The sequence below is a fragment of the Perognathus longimembris genome, chromosome 3, assembly GCF_023159225.1.
Source record: "Perognathus longimembris pacificus isolate PPM17 chromosome 3, ASM2315922v1, whole genome shotgun sequence".
NCBI lineage: Eukaryota > Metazoa > Chordata > Mammalia > Rodentia > Heteromyidae > Perognathus > Perognathus longimembris.
In genome coordinates, this window is record NC_063163.1 from 38,902,811 (window position 1) to 38,927,732 (window position 24,922).

General features: G+C 41.0%; 1 protein-coding gene and 1 long non-coding RNA gene across 5 annotated transcripts in view; one reads left to right on the top strand and one right to left on the bottom strand.

Moving 5' to 3' along the window:
* The window catches only part of Enox1 (ecto-NOX disulfide-thiol exchanger 1), a 520,874-nt gene that overhangs the window by 104,959 nt on the left and 390,993 nt on the right, over window positions 1-24,922 (bottom strand). For all 4 annotated transcript variants that reach the window (XM_048341315.1, XM_048341316.1, XM_048341314.1 and 1 more), the window contains 2 exons: window positions 8,831-8,937; window positions 4,684-4,801 (listed from right to left, as the gene is read on the bottom strand). In XM_048341315.1, coding sequence (XP_048197272.1) covers window positions 4,684-4,801; window positions 8,831-8,937 — 225 coding nt within the window. The remainder of the gene's footprint in view (window positions 1-4,683; window positions 4,802-8,830; window positions 8,938-24,922) is intronic.
* On the top strand, window positions 151-24,303 carry LOC125348247. The gene is made up of 3 exons (XR_007210336.1): window positions 151-465; window positions 21,535-21,547; window positions 24,292-24,303. It is a non-coding gene; the product is annotated as an uncharacterized LOC125348247 (long non-coding RNA).

Below are 24,922 nucleotides of genomic sequence, written 5' to 3' on the forward strand. Positions count from 1 at the left end.
GAATTAGAAAATTGCTCTCAGATCTACTATTTTCCTTTTGACTTTTGGGCCAAAGGCATTAACACAAAGACATTAACACAAAGAGGAATATACCATTAAAGTCACGAAACTCTGTGTATGCGTGTGTGTGTGTGTGTGTGTGTGTGTGTGTGTGTGTGTGTGTATGTATGCTACTACCAGGTACCAGGGCTTGAACTCAGGGCCTCACATGCATGACTTGATTTTCCTGCTCATGCCTGGAACTCAACCACTCCAGCCTTACTCCAGTCCAGCATTTGATGGGTTAACTGGAGATGCAGGCTTGCAGACATTTCTGCTGGGCTGGCTCCTGAGTACCTGGGGCTATAGGTATGAGCCACCAACATCCAGCAAAATCAACAAGCTTTTAATGAGCATGTACTTACTCAGGGACAGGCCCTTGCTTAGGTGCTGGAGGGTGACTAAGAAAATAATTAATGAATTAATGTTTACTGAGTATTTGTTTTTGTACTGGTAACGTCTGTAAAATCAATAGCACCTTTTATACATTGGCTGATTTAACTCTCAGGATATGAAAGTTAACCATGCTCTGCCATACCAAAGCCTTACAGTCTAGAACAGCCTCCCTCTTCCCTTTCTTCTTTTCTTCCCTGTGTAACTTGCCCCTCTCCCACTGCTGATCTAGAGGTTAGAGAACTGGGCTGGGAAGAGAGGTGGACTATGAAAGCAGTAAGGAGAAAGGGAGAATAGATAAGACAGTAGATAGAGAGATAGAGAGGGAAGGATAGAGGAAGGAGAGGAGAAAGGAATATATCCACATTCAAAAGTCTGATTAAAAGTTAGATTCTAGAAGGAGGTACTCTGAGCAATAACATATTTGCATTGTTATCAAAATTATCTCCACAGGCTTCAGAGCAGGATGTCGGCCTTCTAGAATGAAGGCTTTGGTAAATCTGTCATGACTTTCAGATTAATTAACAGAATTCATTTGCATTTTATCATCATCTTAGTTTTTTTTTTTTCTTTCCAGCAAACTTGTTTTCCTCCTTAGGATCAACCAATGAGGATGTGTGAACAACTCGGTCCGTAATTATAATAGGGCAGTTATTGCAGTACCTGCCAACTCTGGCCAAAGACATGCTGTGAAATATTTAATGTGATAAAAAGGAAAAAGAAAAAGGAAGATTCTTTATAAATGGAACACCAGCGATAGATTTAAATATTATGATTACTAAGAAAATTAAACTTAAAGTAGTACACGTGTTCTTAGGTAATAAAACATACCTTTTCTAGATACAAAGTGAATTCTTTCCATCTCTCCCAGGGATATTATTTCCATACCTGGCTCTGGCATAGACTTTTGCTCTTGTGAGAATGTGGAAAAGCTGCCCCTAGGACACCCTGGCCTAAGCACCCTGAGAAGGCCATCCCACTACAACGTTCTGCACATGCAGATTCCTAAAGGATTTTCTGCTTTGCAATTGCCAAGAATTCCCAAGAAGCTGCTTCCTCCAGGCATCTGAGGCAAAGCCCCATAGAGGCAGGCAAGGGGTTCCTTAGAAGGACAGAGAATTTCACTTCTATTTCCACATCAGAATGCTACCTCATAGGGGCCTGCTTTTCTGTGAGTGACATGCAGTTTGCAAATGTGTACCTAAGAACAGAGTTGATTTGTCACCGAACAAGATGCCACTGGAAGATTCTTCCTTCAGGCACCAGGACCTCCCTGTCCCTTGCTTCAAGCAGCCCTTTGCAGGGGTCAAAAGACCAGATGGGAATTCTTGCTGTCAGGCTGTATTTCTGAATATCAGGGCTGAAAGGAAATCACTACCTGCCTGTGGGCAGGATCTTTAGGGCCCAGTGGGATAAAACAGGTGAGCTGCTTTCCCTTCCTTTAATCAGCCTGCGGCTCTCCTCAGAACCCATGTGCCCCATCCTCTGTTCCATCTCATTTTGAACAAGACAAAAGAGACTTTGAACTGTTGGGGGCCCAGCATTTGAACTCCATTTCTTTCATCTCTCCCCTTCATTCGTAGGAGACAACACACACTGTGTTTTGTTCATTAATTCTGCTGGTCAAGTAATGAGCCTGGAAAAAGTTAATATAAGTTCACGTTGCACTCCATTTCATGCTATAAAATGCTTGGGGAACACACCAATAAAGTGGTCTGCTCTTCAGTCAGAACTCTAGAGAGTGTCTCCGGTTTTTGATTGGGCAACAGGTCAGGATTCTGCCACAGAGAATGGCTGCTAATCCTACAGGTATACAAATACACTTCCCGTGTCTTGGAAGATCTCACCCAGCCTACTGTTCAGTCATTCGTATTCTACTCCTAGCAGGAGAAGCCTAGGAAATTGTACACATTTCTTCCTTGTGAAATAGGTGGATTTTTAAAAGAAAGGTCGCCAGAAAGAAAAGAGACAAGCTCAAATTCAATGTTTTCTTCTCTACTTCCCTTATGAAGATGTTCAGAGTACATAATCTTGACCCCTGTCTAAAAACTTAAAAGTGATAAAAGGTTTCTCAATACATACTTTTAAATAATGTCAAAATGAATTTACTAATACCACACTAATATTGTGTTCTGTGGATATAGGAAGGCTAATTAGCTAGAAATATCAGAGGAACATAGTTTTTTCAAATAAATAGAGACATACTCTATCCTAAAATAGTCTGCAGAAATATGGTATCAGCTTAATAGAGACATAAACCCTAGGTTATCTTTACACAAGAGATATATGGCTTCAAAAGGCAATCGCAGGGTGTCTACTTCTATGCTAAACCTTTAAAGGCTTAAAAGAATGGAATTTGCAGATGAAAGCCAAATTTTCTAAGTCAGTAGTTCTCAAATTAGAGCACATATCTACCTGAGGACTTATGACAGGATGCTGGAGTTCATTTATCCACCTTCTAGAAGGTTCTGATTCAGTAAGATGTGTGTGGGCTTGGGAATTTCCATTTCTAATAAGTTCCTAGATAGTACTGATACCACTAGCTTCAGGAGCACACTTCTGGAGAGCTCTGCTTTAAGGAAATTAGAACTCCTTTAGGAACTTTTGGGAATTCATTCTGGCCACTTTGCACTTTTGATGACCTGACCATTTTCACTTCTGAATAAAACCAAGGAAAGTCATCCTAACATATGGCCTCCTGGAATGCTGACTCTTGTAAGTTACAAGAACTCAAAGAACAGTAGATGCTAGAAGAAACTTTGCCATGATAGTGCCTTGTTGGCTTAAAGTCCAGACCCCTCCAAGGAAGACAAAAATCATCTTTGGCTCCTTACTATAAGTTTTTTAAATCCACATGGTAGAGAGATCCATCAACACAGCTCGACAGACTTTCATTATACATCATATGTTTCTAGTTTGGTTCCATTTAACATACAAAGTCACTTTTTTTTTTCTTTCGTTGTTGGTACTGGTGTTTGAAACTAGGCTTTGCCCTTGCTTGGCTTTCTCACTCAGTTGGCATTCTACCACCTAAACTATACCTCTAGCCTAGCTTTATGCTGGATATTTTGGATATGTAGTCTCATAGACTACAATCCTCTGGATCTCAATCTCCTTAGTAGTTAGCTCCAGTCAGAATCTGCTCTGCAGATCCAATGGTCTTTGTGTGCTGGGCCATTGTTTTTCCATTCTCTCCAAAATCCTTAAATACTCCTAAAATCACCACTATTCCCTTAAAACTTGTCTGCATTCCCTATCCTCTCTCCATAAAGGAAAGGGGGGTTGCACTCTTAATGATGCTGGGCTGCTGGATAATGATTGTGCTTTGTGATTGCCCTGTTATAATCAAATATTTGTGATTCATTGCTCTGATTTAGTCTGTCTACTGTCAGATAGCTCCAATGAACTGTAAAACGGCAAAGGACAGCCTCTCCTTTATCAATAAACTAGCCAAGAACCTCTATGTCTAGTCACATGCAATCTTTCAGAAACAAATTTGTGTTTTATTCACTGGTATGTATGAATAGACTGATCAACCTATACCGTCTCTCTAATTTTCTTTTCTGGAAATTGTGGGTCTTTTCAGATACAATACTCTTCCCCCTGGCCATGCTGTCAACCTCAGTTTCTCTACTCTGAATGAGCATTTCCCTTGGCTGCTGCTGTTGTAATACCAAAGAACTCACATAATCAAGGAGAATTTTAATCAGTATCTCAGGTTAGCTAGACTACACAAAGCAAAGTTCTCTTTCAGCTTCTTTCCTTCCTACAATTTAAGAAATGACACCACTCACTGGGTACCAAATGGGGCCACCCTCCTGACCACAGGTTAGGTGAACTAAAATTTAATAGGAAAAAAGTCTAATTTTCCAGCATTTTGCCTCAAGAGACTAGAGAGCTTCTTCAGGGATGAAACAATCCCCAAGTAAAAACTACATGGACTGAAACTAAACTTTATCTGTATTTCAGCATCATCTGTTAACTGCCATACTCTGGACTTTTATGGAAATAGGGAAATATCCCTAAAAAATGTATAATGGCCCCAGATCTACCTGCGGAGAAACAACTGGAGCAATTTAAACCACTATGTTCCTAAGAAAGAGCTTAAAGTTATGTTAATAAAATGTAGAGTCATTCAGAGATGAACGTTTAGTACAACACAAATCAAAGCGAGTTATATGGCCATCTCCCCATCTAAGATGTGGCCGCTCATTGTGAGCTCTCTTGGTACATGGCAGTTATCAGCATTACCTGATTCATCGACTCTCATCTTTTTAGTAGGGCTGTCACAAGTCTCATCATCAGACATTTCCATTTCTTCTTCACGACGGATGCCCATGAGCTGTTCACTTTGAGCATTCCGGAGTTCCTGAAAGTACACGATACATGAATGTCAGAGTCGTTAAGGCGTTTCCTACTGGTTTGGGGGTATATTATGGCTGACATATCAACGTCTAGAGTCTAAGGCGTTCACCCAAACATCCCTCCCACCTAATTTAAATGAAGTTCTCAGGGAAATGGGGTAGAACAAAGGCCAAAGGCTCTGGCTTCAGAGGTGAGATAAATCCTGGCTCACCAAGTTAAGGGCTCTCTGGAAAATCATTGAATGTCTTTTGAGTCTTAGGTTCCTCATTTGTTAAAACAAAGTGGGGCAAGGGAGACAATAATATCTATCTAGCCAAGCTGTTACAAGGATGATGTAGCTAGCACATAGTAGAGAGTGTTGTACTGGTAAGAACTTGGAATTTTCAAGAGGCCTGGTTGACCACTAGCCAGTGTGTAGCTTTGGGAATACTTCTTCATATCTCTTAACTTCAATTTGCTCACTAGAACACTCTGGTCCTAATGGTTTTCAGGATGAAGTGCATTAGATGTTAAAGACTTGCCACTGTGCTCAATACTAGGCTTGCAGAGTTATTATTGACTTGTTGATATTCTTCATAATATTGATTAATGTTATCACACACCATGCCCCTGTATATGTGTATGTATGAGAGAGAGAGAGAGAGAGAGAGAGAGAGAAGGGAGAAAGGGAGGGAGGGAGGAAGAGAGAGAGAGAGACAGAAGGAGAGAAAGAGAAAGAGAGAGGAACACAGACTCCTACACTCACACCATGCAGGCATCCACAATTTCAACTTCAAACATTGGTGGACAAAAATAAATAAATAAATAAAGGCCTCCTCTCTTTGCACTGTACATTATCATGTAAGCTGTAAAAGGTCTGTAATGATGGTGGCTCTGGCATTACTAATTAGAGACTTGGATCCTTGTAACCATTTCCTGCTTTCTCCATTGAGCAGGAGAAACTGACTCATTCAATAATCTCATTCCATTTGAGGGCCTTTACTCATCCTGGAAGAGGGAATACTAATAAATTAGGTTTGTGCAAACAAATTGTACAGTGTGAAGAATTACACGATATATTTCTTACTACTAAGCCTAGTATCAAGATATTATACCAACCTACATGAAATAAGTATATGGTTATTTTGTACTGTTTCAGATTATATATCTGTGAATCCTTATTCATTCTATCTGTCTGGCTATCATCTGTCTGTCTGTCTGCAAAGAGACCTAAGGTAGGGAAAAGTCTCCATTATTCTTTTTTCTGCGTTCAAATAAAGTCTCTAAAAAAATCAAGCCATTAAAATAACTTTATTCTATAATACATGTAGGAGTAACTAATTTTTTACACTTAATTAGTAGCATGACCTTAAATATAGTTCCACTGCCCATCCAATAGATGTGTATCTGTCACCCCAGGTTACAGGCTTCCTAAGTTTTCTCCCTGCCCTTAAGGCACAGATTTTAACTGTGCAGAGATGGAAAGGAATTGATTTACTGCTAACAGTATCCAAAAGGTCACCTCTGTACCCTAGGAATCACCCTTGTGGAAGACAGGAAAGCAATAAGGTACAGGGGAAAGGTCCAAGAACAGGCATTACAAGGCCATGCTGAAAGGCCACTATAAAGTGAGATAACATCTCTTTATTTTGACTATGACACCTAGAAGAAAAAGGTCTCAGTCCCGCCTTAAATAACATCTTGAGGTCTTGCAGATGGACCTCACACTTAATTAGTGGGGAGACTTTTAGAGGGTGGACAGCTAATTTTTCTATTGACAAAGAGCCTAATTCCCAAAGGGGTAGTTTGAAAATACATGAAACAAGGAAAAGTCAGATGGAAAGAATAAATGAGGCTGGAAGGGCCTGTTGTTTTGTCCTACAATTAACGACGAACTGTCAGGCAACAGTTGTTACTGAGGGGAGGGGTAGCACAAAGGAAAAGCATTGAAGAAAGTTAAAAAAAAAACAACAACAACAACAAGGGTGTTTCCACAGGGTGCCTCTGGTTCAGGAGTAAATCACTAGTACATTCTAATAAATCTGTAGAGGTGTTGCAGATAATTAACAGATGCTGTACATGGGAATGCAGGAAAAAAATCAAGCCAATTATCAAGCTTATATGCAACTGAGAAATCATCCACAATGTTGAATTACCAACCAGTATTTAATCAATTAAGTGACATGTAGGAGAGAAAATCAAAGGTAATTTAGAGTTCCATTTCCCAATGTATACAGAAAGATGGGGTGGAAGTGGCAGGAAGGCACAAAGACCATTCACAGGAGGGCTTTGAGGATTACACCCCATCCATCCTCTGGAAGTAGCCATTGTATCTAAGGACCACACAGAGCAAACAGACTTCCTCAGTCTCATGCTGGATGTGTGGCAAGCCTTACTCTGGACAGTACCAGTGTGGGGGCTGGTAAGGATAAAGGAAAGTACATGTGGGGTCTGACAAGGAAGGAAGCATGATTTCTATCAGCATTTTAGAATTGTGGACATTCACATACTAATGATGGTCTTTTTGTGTCCAGGTATACTTAGTATCATGCCATATGACAGTCTCTTAACATTTCTTTTAGTCATATTCATTTTTTTATGGAAGGAAAAAAATCATAGACTGATCATTCCCAGATCTGAGTCATAGTTGATGGATTCCAGTTGGTGTTTTCCTAGCTTCCAATCCGTCCTACAAAAGGGTGTTGGTTGTTTATTTTTATTTTTGTTTTTCCATTTCCCCTCCTGGAAGCAAACATTGACTTTGGTCTTAAAGATGGTGTCAGGGAGATCATCTATCTGATAAGTATCCTTTGTTGTTGGGTCCCTGAAAAATTAAAAAGAAATCCACTTCCTTCTTACTTACAACCTTGTATCTGTCACCAACTACCTTCTGAAGCACTAGTGAGCACAATTTGAAATGCCCTTCTCACCAATAAACTGCACTAGCATTTTAAGTGTCCTATTATTTGTGAAGTCATTCCGTATTCACCCTAATAGCAGTGATAATAAAGAATTCATTTAGTATTCCCATCTAGTGCCATTGGTATTCAACTGTAATTTAGCAATAGTTAATGGGCACTTAAAATGCTACCCAAATGATTGATGCTAGAGTGCTTTGTGGTTCCTCAAACTCTTCATATAACACTTTTTTTTTTTTACAAGTGTGAGCCAAAGTCATTAAGGAAATAAACCTTACCTTCTATAAGATTCTGATATTTGAAAGAGGGGACTATCATTTAGAGTTCTTTAATAACAACATGCTAGAGATGAAAAGACATCCAAATGGAAAGCATTCTCTCATTTATTTTTGAAGAAGCAAACAAAGACAGTATACTTACTTTCACATGACAGGTTCAAAGCGTACACTACACTGCAGAGTCAAAAATAACAGCTGGATGACCAAGGGCTAATGACACATCTTGCTCTGTCTGGGTGGCAGGGGAGGCCATGTCTGGACTCCGTCTTTGGGGTAGATACTCACACTTCACACATGCACTGATGTTGAAAGATGGCCTCAGCTAGCCTGGACAGTCACACCCCTTGTGAGGCTTGGTCTGCACAGAGAACTTGCTCTGGGCAGAGTCTTGCTCCCTGACAGAATCTCAGGGTTAGCACAAGGGGGTACAGCTTATGATGAGGAAATATGAGTAGGAAGGCATACTTGCCATTTTTAGTCCAAAGAGCAAACCGTCATCATCACATAGAACACTGGAGGAAAAAAATCTGTACTTAAAAGCTCATTTTCTATATTAAGTTATGCTTTCCTCCAAACTACTTTTAGGCAAAAGTTTCTTGGTATGGTTTGGAACTCTTCTAATATGAATGAGAAGGATTTCATTGTCCATTTGCAGAGGAGACAACATGTTCTAAGTGTGAAGTCAGCTGCTTTTCTGGACCAAGAACAGGTCGGTGGTGGAATTGGAGGGGATAATGAGAGAGCACAGTGGCAGGAAGACTGCCTGCGATAACAAAAACCATAATGGCTGCAGCTACAGTACTCTCTGCCAATCCAGCTGTGTGATGGTGGTTAAGAAGTAATAATAAAATCACCAACCTCAGAATGCTTTCGCCAAATGTCTATGTTCTTGCGCTGAGCTTTCGAGAAATGGTCCCAAGCTTTTTGTCTGGTAGAAGCGTTGAAAACGGCCACAATCTGCTCAACTTTGGTGAACAAGGAAGTCAAACAAGACAAGTAATTTATGTTGTGATCACTATAGGGAAGCAAAGCAAAGACACTAGGAGTCTATGGATGATGTCACAATAGAAACAACATCATCAATATCCGTCCAATTTGTGCCTTTTTGTACTTACATTTTAGCAAGGTTGGGGATGTCTCCTTTCAAGTCTGTATCCAAAACTTTAAGTTAAAACAAATTCTAAGTTCCACTGGGGGGACAGGCTTCTACTTCTAAGTTTTCTTTAGGTCTTGTTTATAAACGTAATTTAGTAGAGCTACAGACATACAGACTGTGGCATTGGGATATAAAGCAAAGGTATATGAAGTCAGGCCTGGTTAGAGGCTTAATATGAAGTCAAGGTCATGTGGCTGAATTTCTAAAGCCACTCTGTCCAGGACTCAAGCACAGGCTTCTAAAGACATTACCGTGTCCAGGTTCCAAGGCAGAGCAATGAATAGATCCATTAACTCCCACAACCTTTAGGACAGGTTTTCTTCCTTGCTCCTTTTCCTCCTTCTTTTTCAGTGACTGAGGCCACCCCTACCCATCCCTGGCACAGGAGCTCTCACCTCCACTTGTAGGCACATGAAGAAGGTTCACTTAGTCAGCAGGCCTAGCATGCAGGTCAGATTGTCATACATCTAGGGTGTACCACAATCATATCCCATTCTCTGTTGTCTTGTGATCATTTTCATAAGGCTCCCCTCCCTTTGGCGCTTAAACTACTTGAGGTTCTATCACCATGACCTCATTGAGTACTTCTGTTGTTTCCAGGCACAGTGCTTTTGGGATGGTAAGGGGTAATTGGGATGTTGAGGAGGCAGGAACAAAACTAGATACAGATCTTAGAAGTGGGTGTTGGGGTTGGGACCAACCCACTATAGACGCAATCTTCCTTAAGCTGGTATTGGTCTAGTAAGGATGGGATTGAGAGAACTAGAGCACTGAATTAATCATAGGAGTAAGCCTAAAATTTTAAATATTTAGTAAGGAAGGAACAATTAAAATTAGATTTTTAAGGATGCTAACACTCTCTCACAAAAACCATTTGTAAGTTATTCCCAGGCTCTATTATTTTTTTAAAAAATGACAATAAAGCTTTTACAGATCTGTTGGTGTCTGAAGAGTGCTGAAGAGTAATAGAAAAATAACAAAAATAATCCGCACTGAAGAAAAGCACTGGATGCCACAGCTGTGAAACCACATATAAAAGTGAGGAAATAGAAATACATTCCTAGTCATACTATGGTGAGTATTTATAATGCTAATACTAAGTAAGAATACTTCGCAATTCATGGGTAATTTTCCAGGAGGGTTTTATGTTTATTATTTGCTATTCTCAAGACCCTCAATTGCAAACCACCTTTTTAGCAAACTTTGTCACATCATGTGATGATTTTTTAACTCTCAATTTTCCATTAACTTGGTTCACACTTTCCCTGAGTTTATGTGGAGTTCCTCCTTAACCTTCTCTGGAAGAATTCGTGCTGCCATCTTAGTCACAGTGAGCTACTTCAAGTGCCAACCTTCCCCTGATTCTACCCTTCCCCCAGGGGGCAGTGCTGATGGTGGGGTAGAAAACTTGTTTAGCTCTCCTATGCGGCTTCCTGCTTGTTTGGTGTGCATGCTTCAGATGAGTGACTGGAGATTTCAGTTGTCTTTTGCAGTAACAACACAGAGTAGGCAGTAGTCAGAAATCAGCTCAGAGGTCATGGGTCAGGGGGATGACCATCCCCAGATTTTAATTACAGAGCTTTTTAAGAGGAAGGAAAGGACAATCAGTGTTTGAGGTTGAATATTTGGGTAAAAATAGTGAAAATTCAATTATCATAAAGGGAAGGTTCTTAGCACAAAAAGGTACAGCAAAGAAAAAATTACATATGTTCATAAATTGTGTGTGTGTGGGTTTGTTGTGAAGGAGTAGAGAGACACTAATGATGTACATACAGGTATACAGGAGTAAAGCACTTATAACCAAACCCAGTGGAGCTAGATGCCAGTGGTTCATGCCTGTAATTCTAGCTACTCAGAAGGCTGAGATTTGAAGATCATGGTTTGAAGCCAGACTGGGCAAGAAAGTATGTGAGATTCTTAAGAAGCACCAAAAAGTCGAACATGGACTTGTGGTTCAACTGGTAGAGCCCTAGCTTTGAACACAAAACCTCAGGGACAGCACCCAGTCCCTGAGTTCAAACACTAGGCCTGGTACTAAAAGGAAGGAAGGAAAGGAGAGAGGGAGGAGGGAGGGAGGGAAGGAAAAACAAAGATAGGAAGAAAGAAAAGCAAGGAAGAAAGAAGAGACAGACAGACTCACTGGCCTATGATGCATACTTTACAAGTCAAGGTAAATCTCATGTATGTTTGTGTTGAAGACATACACTGATTAAGACTAAATGTTGATTGCTTAGAACACCTGATTATATATTTGAGAGATGGGTTCAGTTCATTCATTCAACAAAAATCTGGGATCTTACTAAACACCAGTACTTGGCTGATTGCTAGAGACATACCATTAAGATATAACCTTTGAGATATCAGTTTGGGGGGAGCAAAAAAGCAAGCAGATAATTATCCTGTACAAGAAATGTATGAATGAGCAGGCAAGACAGAACTAAATAGGCAGATAGAATAGGGATCATGCAAGACCTTCACTGATGAATCACTCTTGGCAGAGAAGAAAGGATCTTCAAAGGCTGGAGTTGTGAAAGGTCTTGAAATTAGCTGATCTGGATGGGGCTAATGCCAGTGGAGAAGGAATCAGGGAGAGTCATGTGTGTTCTAATCTAGATTTTGAAAATTTATGTGGTAGGTGGAGGAGATGACAGAAGGAGAAGGATTTGTTTGGTATAAGTGACTAAGGATTATTTAGATAGGGAGAGGTGATAGGACCAGGGGCCCAACTTGCTCTGTGAGAGGCAGAGAGAAGGAAGACCAAGGGCTTCTAATTTGGAAGAAAATCAGAGACAACACAAGTACACAGAGAGGTCTAAGAGGGAAGATAAAGAATTTGCTTTCAGGCTCACTGAGCCTTAGAGTGCCTCCTAGCTATCTACCTGGAGCTAAAACACCGGTAAGGATTCAGGAACAAGTCAGAATTTTAAAACTTAGTGGTCAATCTCTTCTTGGAATTATATTCTTTTCAATTGGGTAATAAACTAAAAGTAAAAGCAAATGTGATTTAATTTAATCAATTTTTGAGGTTTTATATTCCCCCCACCTAATGGCAACTCCAGTATACAGGGGAAGGAGAGATGGTGCAACTCAGCCTATGCTTGAGAAATACTCACAGTGAATTTAGATGGGCTGAATTACTTCTCTCTTTGTTGCACTGACTGCCCCTAGCCAGCCATTTGTCTTGAATATGAAAGTTGTTTGTCTCACAAAAGGACTCTGGTAGAGCCCTCCCTTCAGCATGAATTCATCATCCTTCCAGAAAACCACCTCAAACAGCATGCCCTAATGAGTGTGATTCAAAGTCCATGTGAAAAGTCATAGATCACATGATGACCAGTGTTGAAGTCACAGGTGAAGAGTTCACACTGTGTCTTGTCTGCAGCAGGAAACACCAAAGAGGAAGCCCAGGAGTTAAACCAGCACTGAATGGTTCTCTAGTATAATTAATATGACTTGGTTTATGCACACACACACACAAAAAAACTACAAGGAGTTGCTGGCTACAAGATATATCCAAAACTCAGCTTCCCTGTGAAAGAGTTAAACAGGGAACAAGATAGCATTGGCCTTTGTTCAAAACAGCAGGCTTACAGAAGGCTGTGCTAGAGGCAGATCTAATTGAGATCACCCCCCCAACTCCCACTCAGTGCCTTCAACTCCCAGTGATAGAGATACAGTAATGGCTCAGAAAAGTCTAGGTTTTATGTGAATCTTACTATGTAGACGAGGCTGACTTACTACTCAATTTGTGATCCAACTGCCTTGGCCTCTAGACTGCTGAGATTATAGGCATGCACCATCACACCCAGCTGCTTCTTATTTATTCAAAAAATTATTATCAACAGAAACAGCTCTTAGTCAGAAAATTTAAATTGATCCTTCAATCCTTGCAAAACTTTCCTCCAAAATTCTACATATTGTGTCTCAATTAGGTTGTTTGAAAATAATGAAAAAATTAGAAGTCATAGGTTTTTCAAAAGTTTGCAAAAATTTCAGTCTTAGATGCCATCCTAGAGTCTCTATTATGCCCAGAGGGCTTAAGTGAGCATCATACACACAAGGCTTCCATGAAACTTGCCAATTACTCAACATGACTGCAAATTCCCTACTCACGATTACTTACCAGCTTATGCAGGTATACTGTGAACACACATTCACCCATACAATATACATACATACACATGCTTATGTACCAAGTCTTCAACATTACAAAAAATTCTTAAGAACAATTCACTTCTTGTACCTTCCCCTATCCAAAAATATCTGGGCATATGCCATGTCTTCCTTCTTCCCAGACAGAGCAACTTTATTACCTAACTTGAGAAATGCTTGTCTTTAGCCTTCACAGGGAAGAGAAGCTCAAAAATGGGATGTTCATCTGTGCACACACAAACAGATCACATTTAAACAGTCTGGCAAGATCAGGGCACAGAGTACAAATCTCAGGTTTCTGGGCTGCCTATGGCCTCTGAATTTTGACCTCTAGGCAGAGAAGCATTGAAGTTACTGAAAGAGAAAGAGTGAGGTGTTTCTGAGAACCCAAACACAGCCCTTTCTCCCTCACTGCACATGTGCATACAGTCCCAGTAGCTTGTACATTCCCTGTTCTGGCTGCACCACTGTAAAAAGAGCCTTAAATCCACTTAGTGCCCCAAATCTGGAACAACTGATTACATTCTTTAGGCAGATGGCTTGCCTACATAAAGCACCTCAAATAAATCTTGCAAGGCTAATTTTTGTTTTTTAATGCTATCTGGGTTCATGATAGAGCCTTAACTCTGTAGAGGAATTTTTTCCCCCTTTAAGGGATAACATTTCTCCAAATCCTCCAAGAGTAGCTCAGAAGAGATTATCAAAAGCATATAACAAATGAGATAGTTGACCTCCCTCAACTTCTCCCTTGTTATGGTTGTCCTTAAATACTAAAGGCTGGGGTGGAATTCTTTATCAGGAGATGGGACAAAGGAAAGAGAGAGACGATTTTTCGATGTGCTGGAATGGATGCACAATGGCCTCCGAAGAATTTCAATAATCTAATTTGCCTTTTCTGTGTGACACCCAGATGGAGAGGGATTGCAGAGAAGTGGGTTCCATGGAGCAGAGTAAGTGCTATGGCAGACCTGCAGGCAGACTCCTGACTCCTGTTCATCCACTCTATGCTACGCAGACTCCTGACTCCTGTTCATTCACTCCATGCTAGGGTCTGAGCAAAGGAGCCTGCCAGGAAGATTAGGAAATAGAGCATAGGTCCATATTTGAAGGAGGCATGGGCTGGAATTTCAAGTTGAATAGAAACAAAGATATTTAGGGGTTCTGTCTTAAGATACAGTGAAAAAAAAAAAAAAGCACAGAATGTGATAGTGTGAATGAATTGCAGCTCAATCAGGTGTGTTATGCCGGGCTATAACCTAAGCTGTTCAGGACAGGGACACAAGAAGTCTAGAATTCAAAGCCAGCCATACCAAAGTTAGTAAGATCTTATCTCAAAAAATTCAAGCAAAAGAAAGAGTCCATAGAGCATCTGTGCTAGGCACCAAATTTAATCATCTTTGTGTATGGCAGAGGTGTGGGGTGGGGGGACTAACATGCGTTTTCTGGGTAGTTGAGGCCAGTTGTTTGGTTCTTTTAGAAAATGGAATGGAACTAGAAAAAAAAGAGAAGAAAATCTTATTTTCAGTTAACCAGCAAAAAGCCAGAATTGGAGGTGTGGCTCAAATGCTAGAGCATCAGCCACGAATGGGGAAAAAGTCAAGCAAGTATGTGAAGCCCTGAGTGCAAACCCCAGTATCATAAGAACACAAGAAATGGGGCGGGGGTGGGGGGAGCTATAGCCTCAGTTGTTCAGAGCCCAGAGGAAGACATAATTGAATTACCTTACAGGAACAGGTACAAGGGTTCCAAGGCAGAGTGCCAGAAATGTTTAAATGAACCACAGGCTGTGGGTAAATAGAAATTTCCAAGGCAAAGAAGCCAAACATCTGAGGTTGTGATAGAGTAGGAAGCCGAGCTTGCCTGTCTCCAAAAGTTTATTGAGGAATCTGAACCATCGTATAGAGGAATATAACTCCCTGGTTAAAGAAAAAAAAAAAAGGCCCCTATTTTTGAGTCTACTGGGCTGGCACCAGCTTCTCAGTATGATTCTTCAGCCTTCTTGCTTTCCTCCAAAAGCCTTTGTCCTTTGCTGGAAAGAATCATATTGAATAATTGCCTCAGAAGGGGAAACTGAAAGGAAACTGTTAGGACTCCAAACCTGTCTTGGGCTCAGTGTGAAAGGGAAGACAGAAAAACCTACACTGATCACATGTTATCTGTATGACCTGAGTACAAACTCTGTCCTTTTGAGTCTCAAAGGCAAAAGAGGCTGCATTAGATAATCCTTACCTACTGTCTAGTTCTGAGAGCCTCTGGGACAGGGGTCTATAAACTTTCTTTGCAAAGGAGTAGACAGTAATTAGTGTTACCGAGGCAGATCTTGCCACTGCCCTGCTACATAGCTCAGCGGGTGTCTCCCTCAACGGAATCCACTCACTATGTGGGTGCTCCCAAGTCTCCCTGGGCATGGATTTCTTCAATTGGTAACCAATGCTTCCTATGAGCACAGACTCAAGAACACGTCACCTCTCTCTCCAAGTAACTTCACCACATATCCTTTGTCCTCAGTTTGAACGTTTGGCTTTAAACAAATTTTGTCTAGATTCTATTCACTGTAGACAAGGACTGTTTCCACCATCTTCTCCTCCAACACATGTGCACCTCTCCTTATGCTCAATTGTGGCTTATTTTCCAGACCACTGCTGGGCTCTTATTAAAGTACCAGAACTTTCATTGTTAGGTTAGTTGCTGTGCTTTACGAATTACTATGGACTAAGTTAAGTCTTGAACTTTAGCCATCCACAACTCTTTGGTGCTTTCAGAGTATAAGTCTTAATTTCTCTCTCACATTTTGGTATGGTTATTCAATTCAGTTGTATGTTAGGAGACATTGAAAGGAAAAACTCTACCAAGGGCTGACTCTGTTGTGGTGAGCAAGCATTTAGCATTCTCTCCCATCAGCCTTGGTATCCTGTCCCATGAGAAAGAACACTCTGTGCTCACCCTTCATTTGGAAACATTCTTATTTTCTCTGGACATTTATTCCTTGAGACCAAAAAGGTTTTTTTTTTTTTTTAATGGAAATAGTGTTTCCAGAATTGAGTACATTGGCAAGTATAGCTATCAGCATGATTCTGAGGAGAAATAGAAAACCCGTTGGGTTGCTAATGCAGTTACAGACTTTTTCCTTCCCATGGATGAACTACAGCAATGACTTCTACAGACATGGGGAAACATTTTAACACTTCATAAAATTCTTTTTTTGACAGCAGGGGATGTAGGAACCAAATTTCCCTGGGCGGAAATAAAAAATGTTTAGCTGAGATGTTCCTGAGAAATAAATGATTTCAGAGAGAGCTTTTCAGGCAGAAGAAATGTGGACCAGGACACCAATCTGCCTATAAGGGGGATCATGGCACACACAGAGGTCAGAAACCCTCACATTTCACTCTAGCACTTAGCATATGATCTGACACTTACTAGGGCCCCAATAAATATTTGTGGAACGGATTTAATCATTCATTCAAACAGCCAGGGCTTTTATGATTTCAGTGGAGAAGACAGATGAGGCTGTGACAGGGAGGGGATGTCAGTGAGCCGCTGAGCCGGCTATGCGATAACTCTGACCTGGCTCAGCATCCATAGAGAGCCAGGTACACTCTTGGGTTCAATATCTGGCTCCAATCCACAGTACAGCCCCGATGAGGCAACCTCCACAGATGGCATAGATGGCACATGTGCCTGGAGGGCCATCTGATCCCCTCTGCTAGGGTCACCTAGCAAGGATGAGCCTGGCATGAATGAAGTTTCATATATAGAAATATGAAGGGGGCTAGGTTGTTCATAGGGTAACAGATGTGGGGTTTTGAGAGGACCTTAGGGGATTATCTGAGCAAACCTTTTCACCATAGGCTTGAAAAACATAAACTCGAGGAGCTCAGAAGACTTTCCTGCAGTGAGATGACTAAGGAATGTTTGAGCTGGGATTAGAGCCCAAGATCTTCTCACCCCTAGTTAAAAGGGTGTCTACCATTTGCTCTTTTAAGGCTGACAACGAGGCTGACGTCACTTGCTATAAACACTCACACAAACACATATACAACAAAGTCGAAGAGGATAGCTCTAACGCTTCCAATCTCCAAGCTGAACTAAGATTAATTACAGCACTGTAATCCTATTACTGTAAAATCAGCAACTAAAGTACATTCTGAATGTTCCATTTTAAATGTCATATCAGTGCTAAGTCAGTTGATCATGGTTTATACAAAAAGAGCAACATTCAGAAATATACTGTACAGTTTTTACTCTCCAGCCCAGTTTTCCAACAATACCTTCATTTCTGTTGAGGAGTGGCCATCAGATATTTGTATGAAGGACCTTGGTGCACTTACAAGAAATTAGGCCAAGTCCAGGAGTGGATAAGTTGAAGTTAGAAAACATAATAGCCAGGTGCTGGTGGTTAACGCCTATAACCCTAGTTATTTGGAAGGCTGAAATTGGGATGATTATAGTTTGAGGGGCCCTGGACAGAAAAGTTTGTGAGACCCCCATCTCAAAAGAGAGCTAGATGTATTGGCACATAACTATTACCCTAGCAATAAAGGGAAGCAAGCATAAGCAGGCATGAGCCTAGCCAGGAAGTAAGACCTTACCTCAAAAATAACCAACCACTGGGTACAAGGCCTTGAATTCAAGCTGCAGTATCACAACAGAGAGGGGGTGGAGGGAAAGGAGACAGGCAGAGGGAGGGGGAACTGCAACAGAAGGCAAGAGAAAAGGATCTGGCTGTGGGTGCTAATAGATGGGACAGGTTTTATGGTTCTGTGTAACAACAGTGAGCTTCAGTTGGGGCTGTGGAGGAGGGGAAATACTTCAGGCAAGGTAAGTCCCATAGAGCAATGTGCAGAGGTGGAACAGAGAGGAGAGCTGGGAACATGTACTGCATTTTCTAATCAGAAAGCAACATTTATATTCAGTGTGATGTCATCACACCTCTTCAGCTCCACTTGTAAACTACAAATTTAGTCATAAGATCCTCCTCTGCCCACTCCTATTTATTATTAAAAGAAAACCAAACAGATATGGTGTCAGAAAGCAAACCATACAAGTAACCAAACACCTTGATTCTAATTTCCTCACAAACTGCTAAATGACCAAGACATTTCATATCTCTTCCCTGAGCCTTGGTTTCCTCATTTGTAAAATAAGAGGGTTTGGCTTAATAGGACTGCAATGGGCTTTCTAACTTATGTGCTATAATTTCTACTTTTTATTCATGCTCATTATACATACATCTTAAGTTAATATGAATAGACCCTTGTCCATCCTTGCTGTCTGCTTTGCCATTAGCCTTTTTCTCTGCTTTGATTCATTCTTACTCTCTCTGTGTCTTTTTCTCTCCCTGTTTTTCTTTCTCTTCATGTCTGTTTGTCTGTATGACTCTCTGTCCATCTTGGGAAGCCTGTTGGTGTTGAATTTTTTATTAGCTGTGTATGTATCATAAGAGGCACAGCTGATCATCCTGGCATGCATATTAATAACTGAGTATAGCAGCACATGCTTCCTGGACTTATAAGCAGCTCCTGTCTGAGCTTTGAAATGGTAAGCTTGGCTCATAACTGAAGAACTCAATGCGGGCAGGTCTATGGGGAGTTTATGTGAAGTATAAATTTTAAAAAGCAAAGAAGATCAAAACTCAAAAGGCTCTGAGTAGTAGAACGTGGGGAAGTTTCTGGAAAGTGGACAGATTAAGAAATGATATAAGGGTGAGACAAGGAGGATATAAAGATAAAATGGCTCAAGAATGTGAGGATTCACTTGGTCTGCCATGTTTTCCTTCTCATTTTTTTCCTATCTAAGCAAGTGAAATTTATGCAGGTAGCACAGAAAGAAAAAGTACCAGTACCATGCCAGGAGAGGCAATGTCATACCATATGGCACCTTTAAAGTTATTCCAAGCAGAACTGAATGGCTGCTTTATATTCCAAACTCCTGGTTGGTTTGGTTGCTTACCCTTGACACTTTAGCTAATGTTAGGTGAAAAAAATGTTTATTTGACTATATTTAAGAGCAAGACCTAGGAAGAAGACTGGAAACCCCCCAAAATTGTTAGAACTTATGCAATTATCGGAAGAACAGAACACCAGCAAGGATAGACTTTATATATACTATAACATCACAACTTTTTCTTGTTATGATGAAAAACTCTTGGCCTTTCTCAAGAAATTTTTTAATGCTAAAATTCAAGAATAACATCTCTATTTTCATTCTCCTAGGTGGTGGGCAGGCATTTCAGGTCAATCCTTCAAGAATTTGCTTTTCAAATGACACAAAGGCAACAAGGCAAGGTTAGGAGATGGATACATCTTCTCCATGTTCATGTACTCACATCAGAAGCTTGTCTTGTCCTACTCAACCAAGTGCCTATTTCCAGCACAATCTATAAAGGAGTCAGCCATTTGAGTGCCTGAACTTTGCTGCAATGTACCTGAACTTGGAAGTTGCCAAGTAAGTCCTCCCTTCAGGGAGGACTTCAGGGATACTCTACTTCCTTTAATGAGCGAATTTGTCAGTGTACCTACTTCCAGGATGCCTCAGAGCAACTTCCCTTCCTGACACTCTTGGCTATGTAATGGATGTGCCACAGTGGGAGGCTATGAAGAAAGACACTGGGCATCTTTTCTGTGGGGGAGAGCATCTAGGCTGCTGTTCAATATCCAAAAGAATCCTACCATGTAGGAGAAAGAGAGGCAAGGAGACACCACACAGTTCCACTCTTGTTTGAAGTGAAAAAGCCAAATGTGGTTCCTATGATGGTTGCCAGGATTATTAATGCAGATAAGGGGGTATGACTGCTTGTGCTTTTGGGATATGCTAGAAGTATATCCATCACTCTGAACTTTAGTGGCTATTATTAAGGCAGCCTCCCCACCTCCACCCCAGTATTGATTCATTCTACCACAATGAGCCAAGCTTGGGAAGGCAGAAAGGAGTTGAGGCAGATGCATATAACTCCACCACAGAAGGGATAGCTCAAAACCAGTGATAAGATACATCTAACATTAGCAGAGTGCATATGTCAGCTAGGTTAGTCAAACCAACTGCTAATACTTTCATGGTGGACGTGAAGATCTGGTTCTCTACATATCTGGGAAGATTTGATATAAAAAGCATATGGGAGAGAATAAAAAAAAGCATACTGCTTGGTGACATATGTAATCCTCCAATAGGATTAATTCTGGTTAATTCCAACTCAGGAAACATTTAAGGTTATTCCCATCTTCAGTCCTCCAACATAAGCCTGGTTATCAAGGATGCACGCAAAGCCCCTCAGGATGCTTCTGCAGAGACATGTACTCCTCAGCCAGCAGTGACAGCATTAAAATCAGCAGAAGTCTCCAGAGACTTTGTTGATATATGCCAACTGCTGAAACACTGCCCAAAATCAAATTAATAGGGCTTAGAGGGACCTCCTATATATAGTAATGGGCAGAAGGTTGTTGGAATGTTACCATTTGAGAGACAGTAACATGAATTTCTCTGTTCAGTTTTTACCCTAACTCTCCTAATAGTCACTAGTCTCTGAACCATGGTCTAGTCAAGTCCAGTGGTTTCTAACACCAAGATAGCTCCCCGTGGAGTTGATTTATCACACATGCAGGTTGAAGCCATGTCACCATGGATGGTGCTAGCACCCATTCCACTTGGTGGACTCACCAGAAAGTTCTGAACACAGCTTCAGGCTACCTTGCTTCCTGCCTTCCAATGTCCACATTGCCCATGCACTCACCCCTTCATCTACCACGTGTTGCATGTCTCTGTGTTTCAGGCACATGCTATACACAATTAACTTCAAATGTTTCTTGCTGATAGTCATTTAAATCAGGCAAAGCATGGTATTATCCCACATCTGGATAAGTGCTGCAGAGAACTTTATAAAGAAACAGGACATCTACTAGTGGGCTAGAAAGCCCACTCTGTAGGAGGGGGCCTTTCATTTAAGACCTACACCATGAGAAAGACTCATGCATGCAAGAGACAGGAGAAAGAGCACACCAGGGAGAAAGAATAAGTGGAAGCTTGGAGGTTGGAGGTAGCTTTTATGGGCTTATAAGGATGGAGGCTAGTGGGAATGACCCACAGGAAGTGACTGTGAGAGTGAGTGACACAGAAAGCCTGATAGGCTAGGAAGACAGAACAGTATTTTAAGTGCAATAGGAAGTTACACAAGAGATCAGCAGAGAAGACATGACTCATGCTCTGTTTCATAATCAGTAATAGGTGGATATAAATGTGAAGCAGGTAAAAGTGGCAGGAATGGATGGATGGTATATGGTAGAACTACAAAGGTTTCCAAGTCACCATCTTCTTCTTAATTACTATGAAAACTCCTTTGATTTTGGATATGTATGAGGCAAGCAAGTATTATATTTCTCTTATAGTTAAGTATAGCCATATGTAGTTATTGGGCCTAATAAGTCATGTTGAAGGCTGCGATGGATCTTTGGGCAACTTTTACTTTCTCACTATAATACAGCTCCTTCTTCTTTCTTTTCCTTCTTCTTATGTGATTTCAGCCTAGAGAAAGAGATGTGATGGCAGGAACAGCAGCAAATTATCTTAGACAATCCTGCAGGAAATGCTAATGGCAGCATAGAAGCCTCAGCCCATAAAAGCCTTGATCTTAAATCAGTGCTAATAAACATCCATACCTATGTTTTAGTGTATGAGTGTATGAAAAGACTCCTCTCTGCTTGTTTAAAATATAGTTTGGCAGAATTTTTTTGGTTTCAATGTATGTTCTTGCTAATTGACATACTAGATAATTATAGTAGTTCAGATAACTTGGACTTGAGAGCAGTGGCCATCAACATGAAGAAAAGTAGGCCAAGTCAGGTCCAGAGACACAAAGGATACACGTTTTCCCTTCTATGTGGAAGCTAGATTTAGCTTATAAACTTACAAGTAAATATACTGGGTAGTATGCAAGTATATACAAATGTATTAACTGAAATATGGTAGACTTGAAGGAAAACTCAAAGAGTATAATTCCTTAGAAAGACCAAGTCAAAATTTGGCAAAACAAAACACCAAGAAGCAGGTACTTGAAAGGGTGGGCTGGGCCAAGGGGAAAAGGGTGGACAAATAAAGAGGAGAAGAGAGGGAGAATGCAGTCAAGAATCATATAAATAAATAAATAAATAAATATATATATATATATATATATATATCCTACAAAATTAAGAAGGAAGGAGTGGAAAGGGGAGGAATGGATGAGACTGTTGAAAGAGATGACATTGATCAAGATACATTATATTCATACACTGCTTTGTTAAATGGCAACTCCTATGTACACCTACTTTAAAACAGTAACAAAAGATAACAAGAAATATAATTTAGAAAAGTAAGCCAAATAGAGGGAAGCTTTTCAGAGTAGAAACAACAGTAGCTCTTGATGGCTAGCATGCAAGGTTTTGTGGTAGAAAAGGAGGTCATGAAACATACTTATAAGATTTTGGCCTTCTCACAGTCAGAAGAGGAACAGATTGGAAGATTAAAAGCCAGCGTTCAATTATTAGGAATTTAAAGTTTAGGTTCTAAGAGGAGTGTTGGATAGCAATGGTTTCCACCAAATGGGCTTTCCTGAGCCTGCTCCATCCGTTCACTGACTCTTCCTGCATGCTTACCTTGTTCTGCTTATAGTTATCTGTTCTTCCTGTGCCCAGACATGGAGGAAGTGAGCCTGTGTCTTCCGTGCTGCCTGAGCCTGGATACCCTACCCTGGGGCTCCCCATTAGGAAGCTGCTATTGCTGTACATCTCAAGCTCCTTTTCCAATTGGGCTTTTATTGGTAATAAAAAGCTGATATATGGGACTGCACAGGCTACACTTTCTTATCTCTCAGTTGTTCCAAACATTAGACACATAGTGACAGGCAGGAATCTCTTATTTTTCAACTATATCATAGAGGCCTTTTGCAATAGTTACTACAAAATATAAGAAAATATTCATCTACTGTAGTTACCCTATCTTCCCCATGATAGCCAAGGGTTGAGTCTTCCTTGTCAGATGGGACTATAAACTGCCTGGAGAAAAGTTACTCCAGACCAAAGTGAGTGAGCCAAGCTTGCTAAAATGGCTGGTGATGCAGTATGCAAACTACAGTTCAGTGCAGTTTCCTGCATTAAGTTCAGTGAGTGTACCACTGGAGTTGTTTCTCTGTCTGTCCTCTCCTGCCAATGTACCTTTCCCTCCCCTCCCCTCCCCTCCCCTCCCCTCCCCTCCCCTCCCCTCCCCTCCCCTCCCCTCCCCTCCCCTCCCCTCCCCTCCCCTCCCCTCCTCCCCCTCCCCTCCCCTCCTCTCCCCTCCCCTCCCCTCCCCTCCCCTCCCCTCCCCTTTCCCTGCTCTTCCTTTCCCTCTGGCCACTAACCCATTATGTTCTTAAGGCTGGCAAGCTATATGGTCTAATATTAGTCTGTATAACACTGAGTAATTCAATTATTTCCCCTCATTCCATTTCTTTAAGGACAGTTGGATTCATGCTGGTTACATACTGATTTATGTTTGTGAATTTGCAATACAGTACTCTCTGATGATGCAGAGACTTTTTTGTACGTGTGTGCTAGTACTGGGGCTTGAACCCAGGGCCTCACTCTCTTGCTTGGCTTTCTTTCTTTCTTTCTTTCTTTCTTTCTTTCTTTCTTTCTTTCTTTCTTTCTTTCTTTCTCTCTTTATTGCTCAAAGCTGGTGCTCTACCACTTGAACCACGGATCCATTTCCAGCTTTGTAGTATTTTATTGGAGATAAATGTCTCACAGACTTTCTTGCCCAAGCTGGCTTCAAACCATGATCTTCAGATCTCAACCTCTTGAGTAGCTAGAATTACAGGTGAGAGCCACTGACACCTTTCTAGAAACTGCCTTCTGTCAACTAAATCATACAAAATACTTTTATATAGAAGATTCTGGCTTTTCAAACCCCAAGCACCCCATCATCCCTGGGATTTACAATGATGAAAGAAGTGATAGGAATTTGGGCATATTATGTCACGGTAAACACTACTTATCCCCAGAATGAATATGTAAATCCTGTATGTCACTGTGGCATGTGGGTCCGTGCACCTGGTACAGAACAGAGTGTAGCATTGTCACGGTGTCATTTAACAGCTTTTACCAAGTGAAAGAACATGGCAGCTGAGATGCATTATGCTACTCTGACGTTAACTACAGACACAGACAGAACTCTCATAGAAAAAGTAGATGCCTTTCTCTTTTTTTTTGAATAGAGCCCTGGGTAATTACCTTGACTATTGTTCTATGAGAAAGCCCCATTTACACTCCTTCATCAATTTAGGATGTAGACATGAAAAATCACCACATTAAGTAGTTAAGGCAATTCGCTTTCCAAATGAAGAAAGGACAAAAGTCTCTGCTTCTGAGCAACCCAGGGGAATAGCTAAAGCTCACCTCAGCAAATAAAAGATCCTGAAGAGAAGCTGGGGGTTATCTTTAATGGTACCTTCTTCCTAAACAGAGCCCCAGGGACAAGCTTTGCTTTCAACTGTCAGACCCTGGAGAACCTGCAGGTCGGTGGGGACAGCCTGCAGGTGAATGGTGACCCATCCTGAGATGTGGGATAAACTGTGGTAGGTATGGACAGGCTGTCCTGTCCTGGGGGCCAGGCATGGAGTTCAGAGGAAAAGC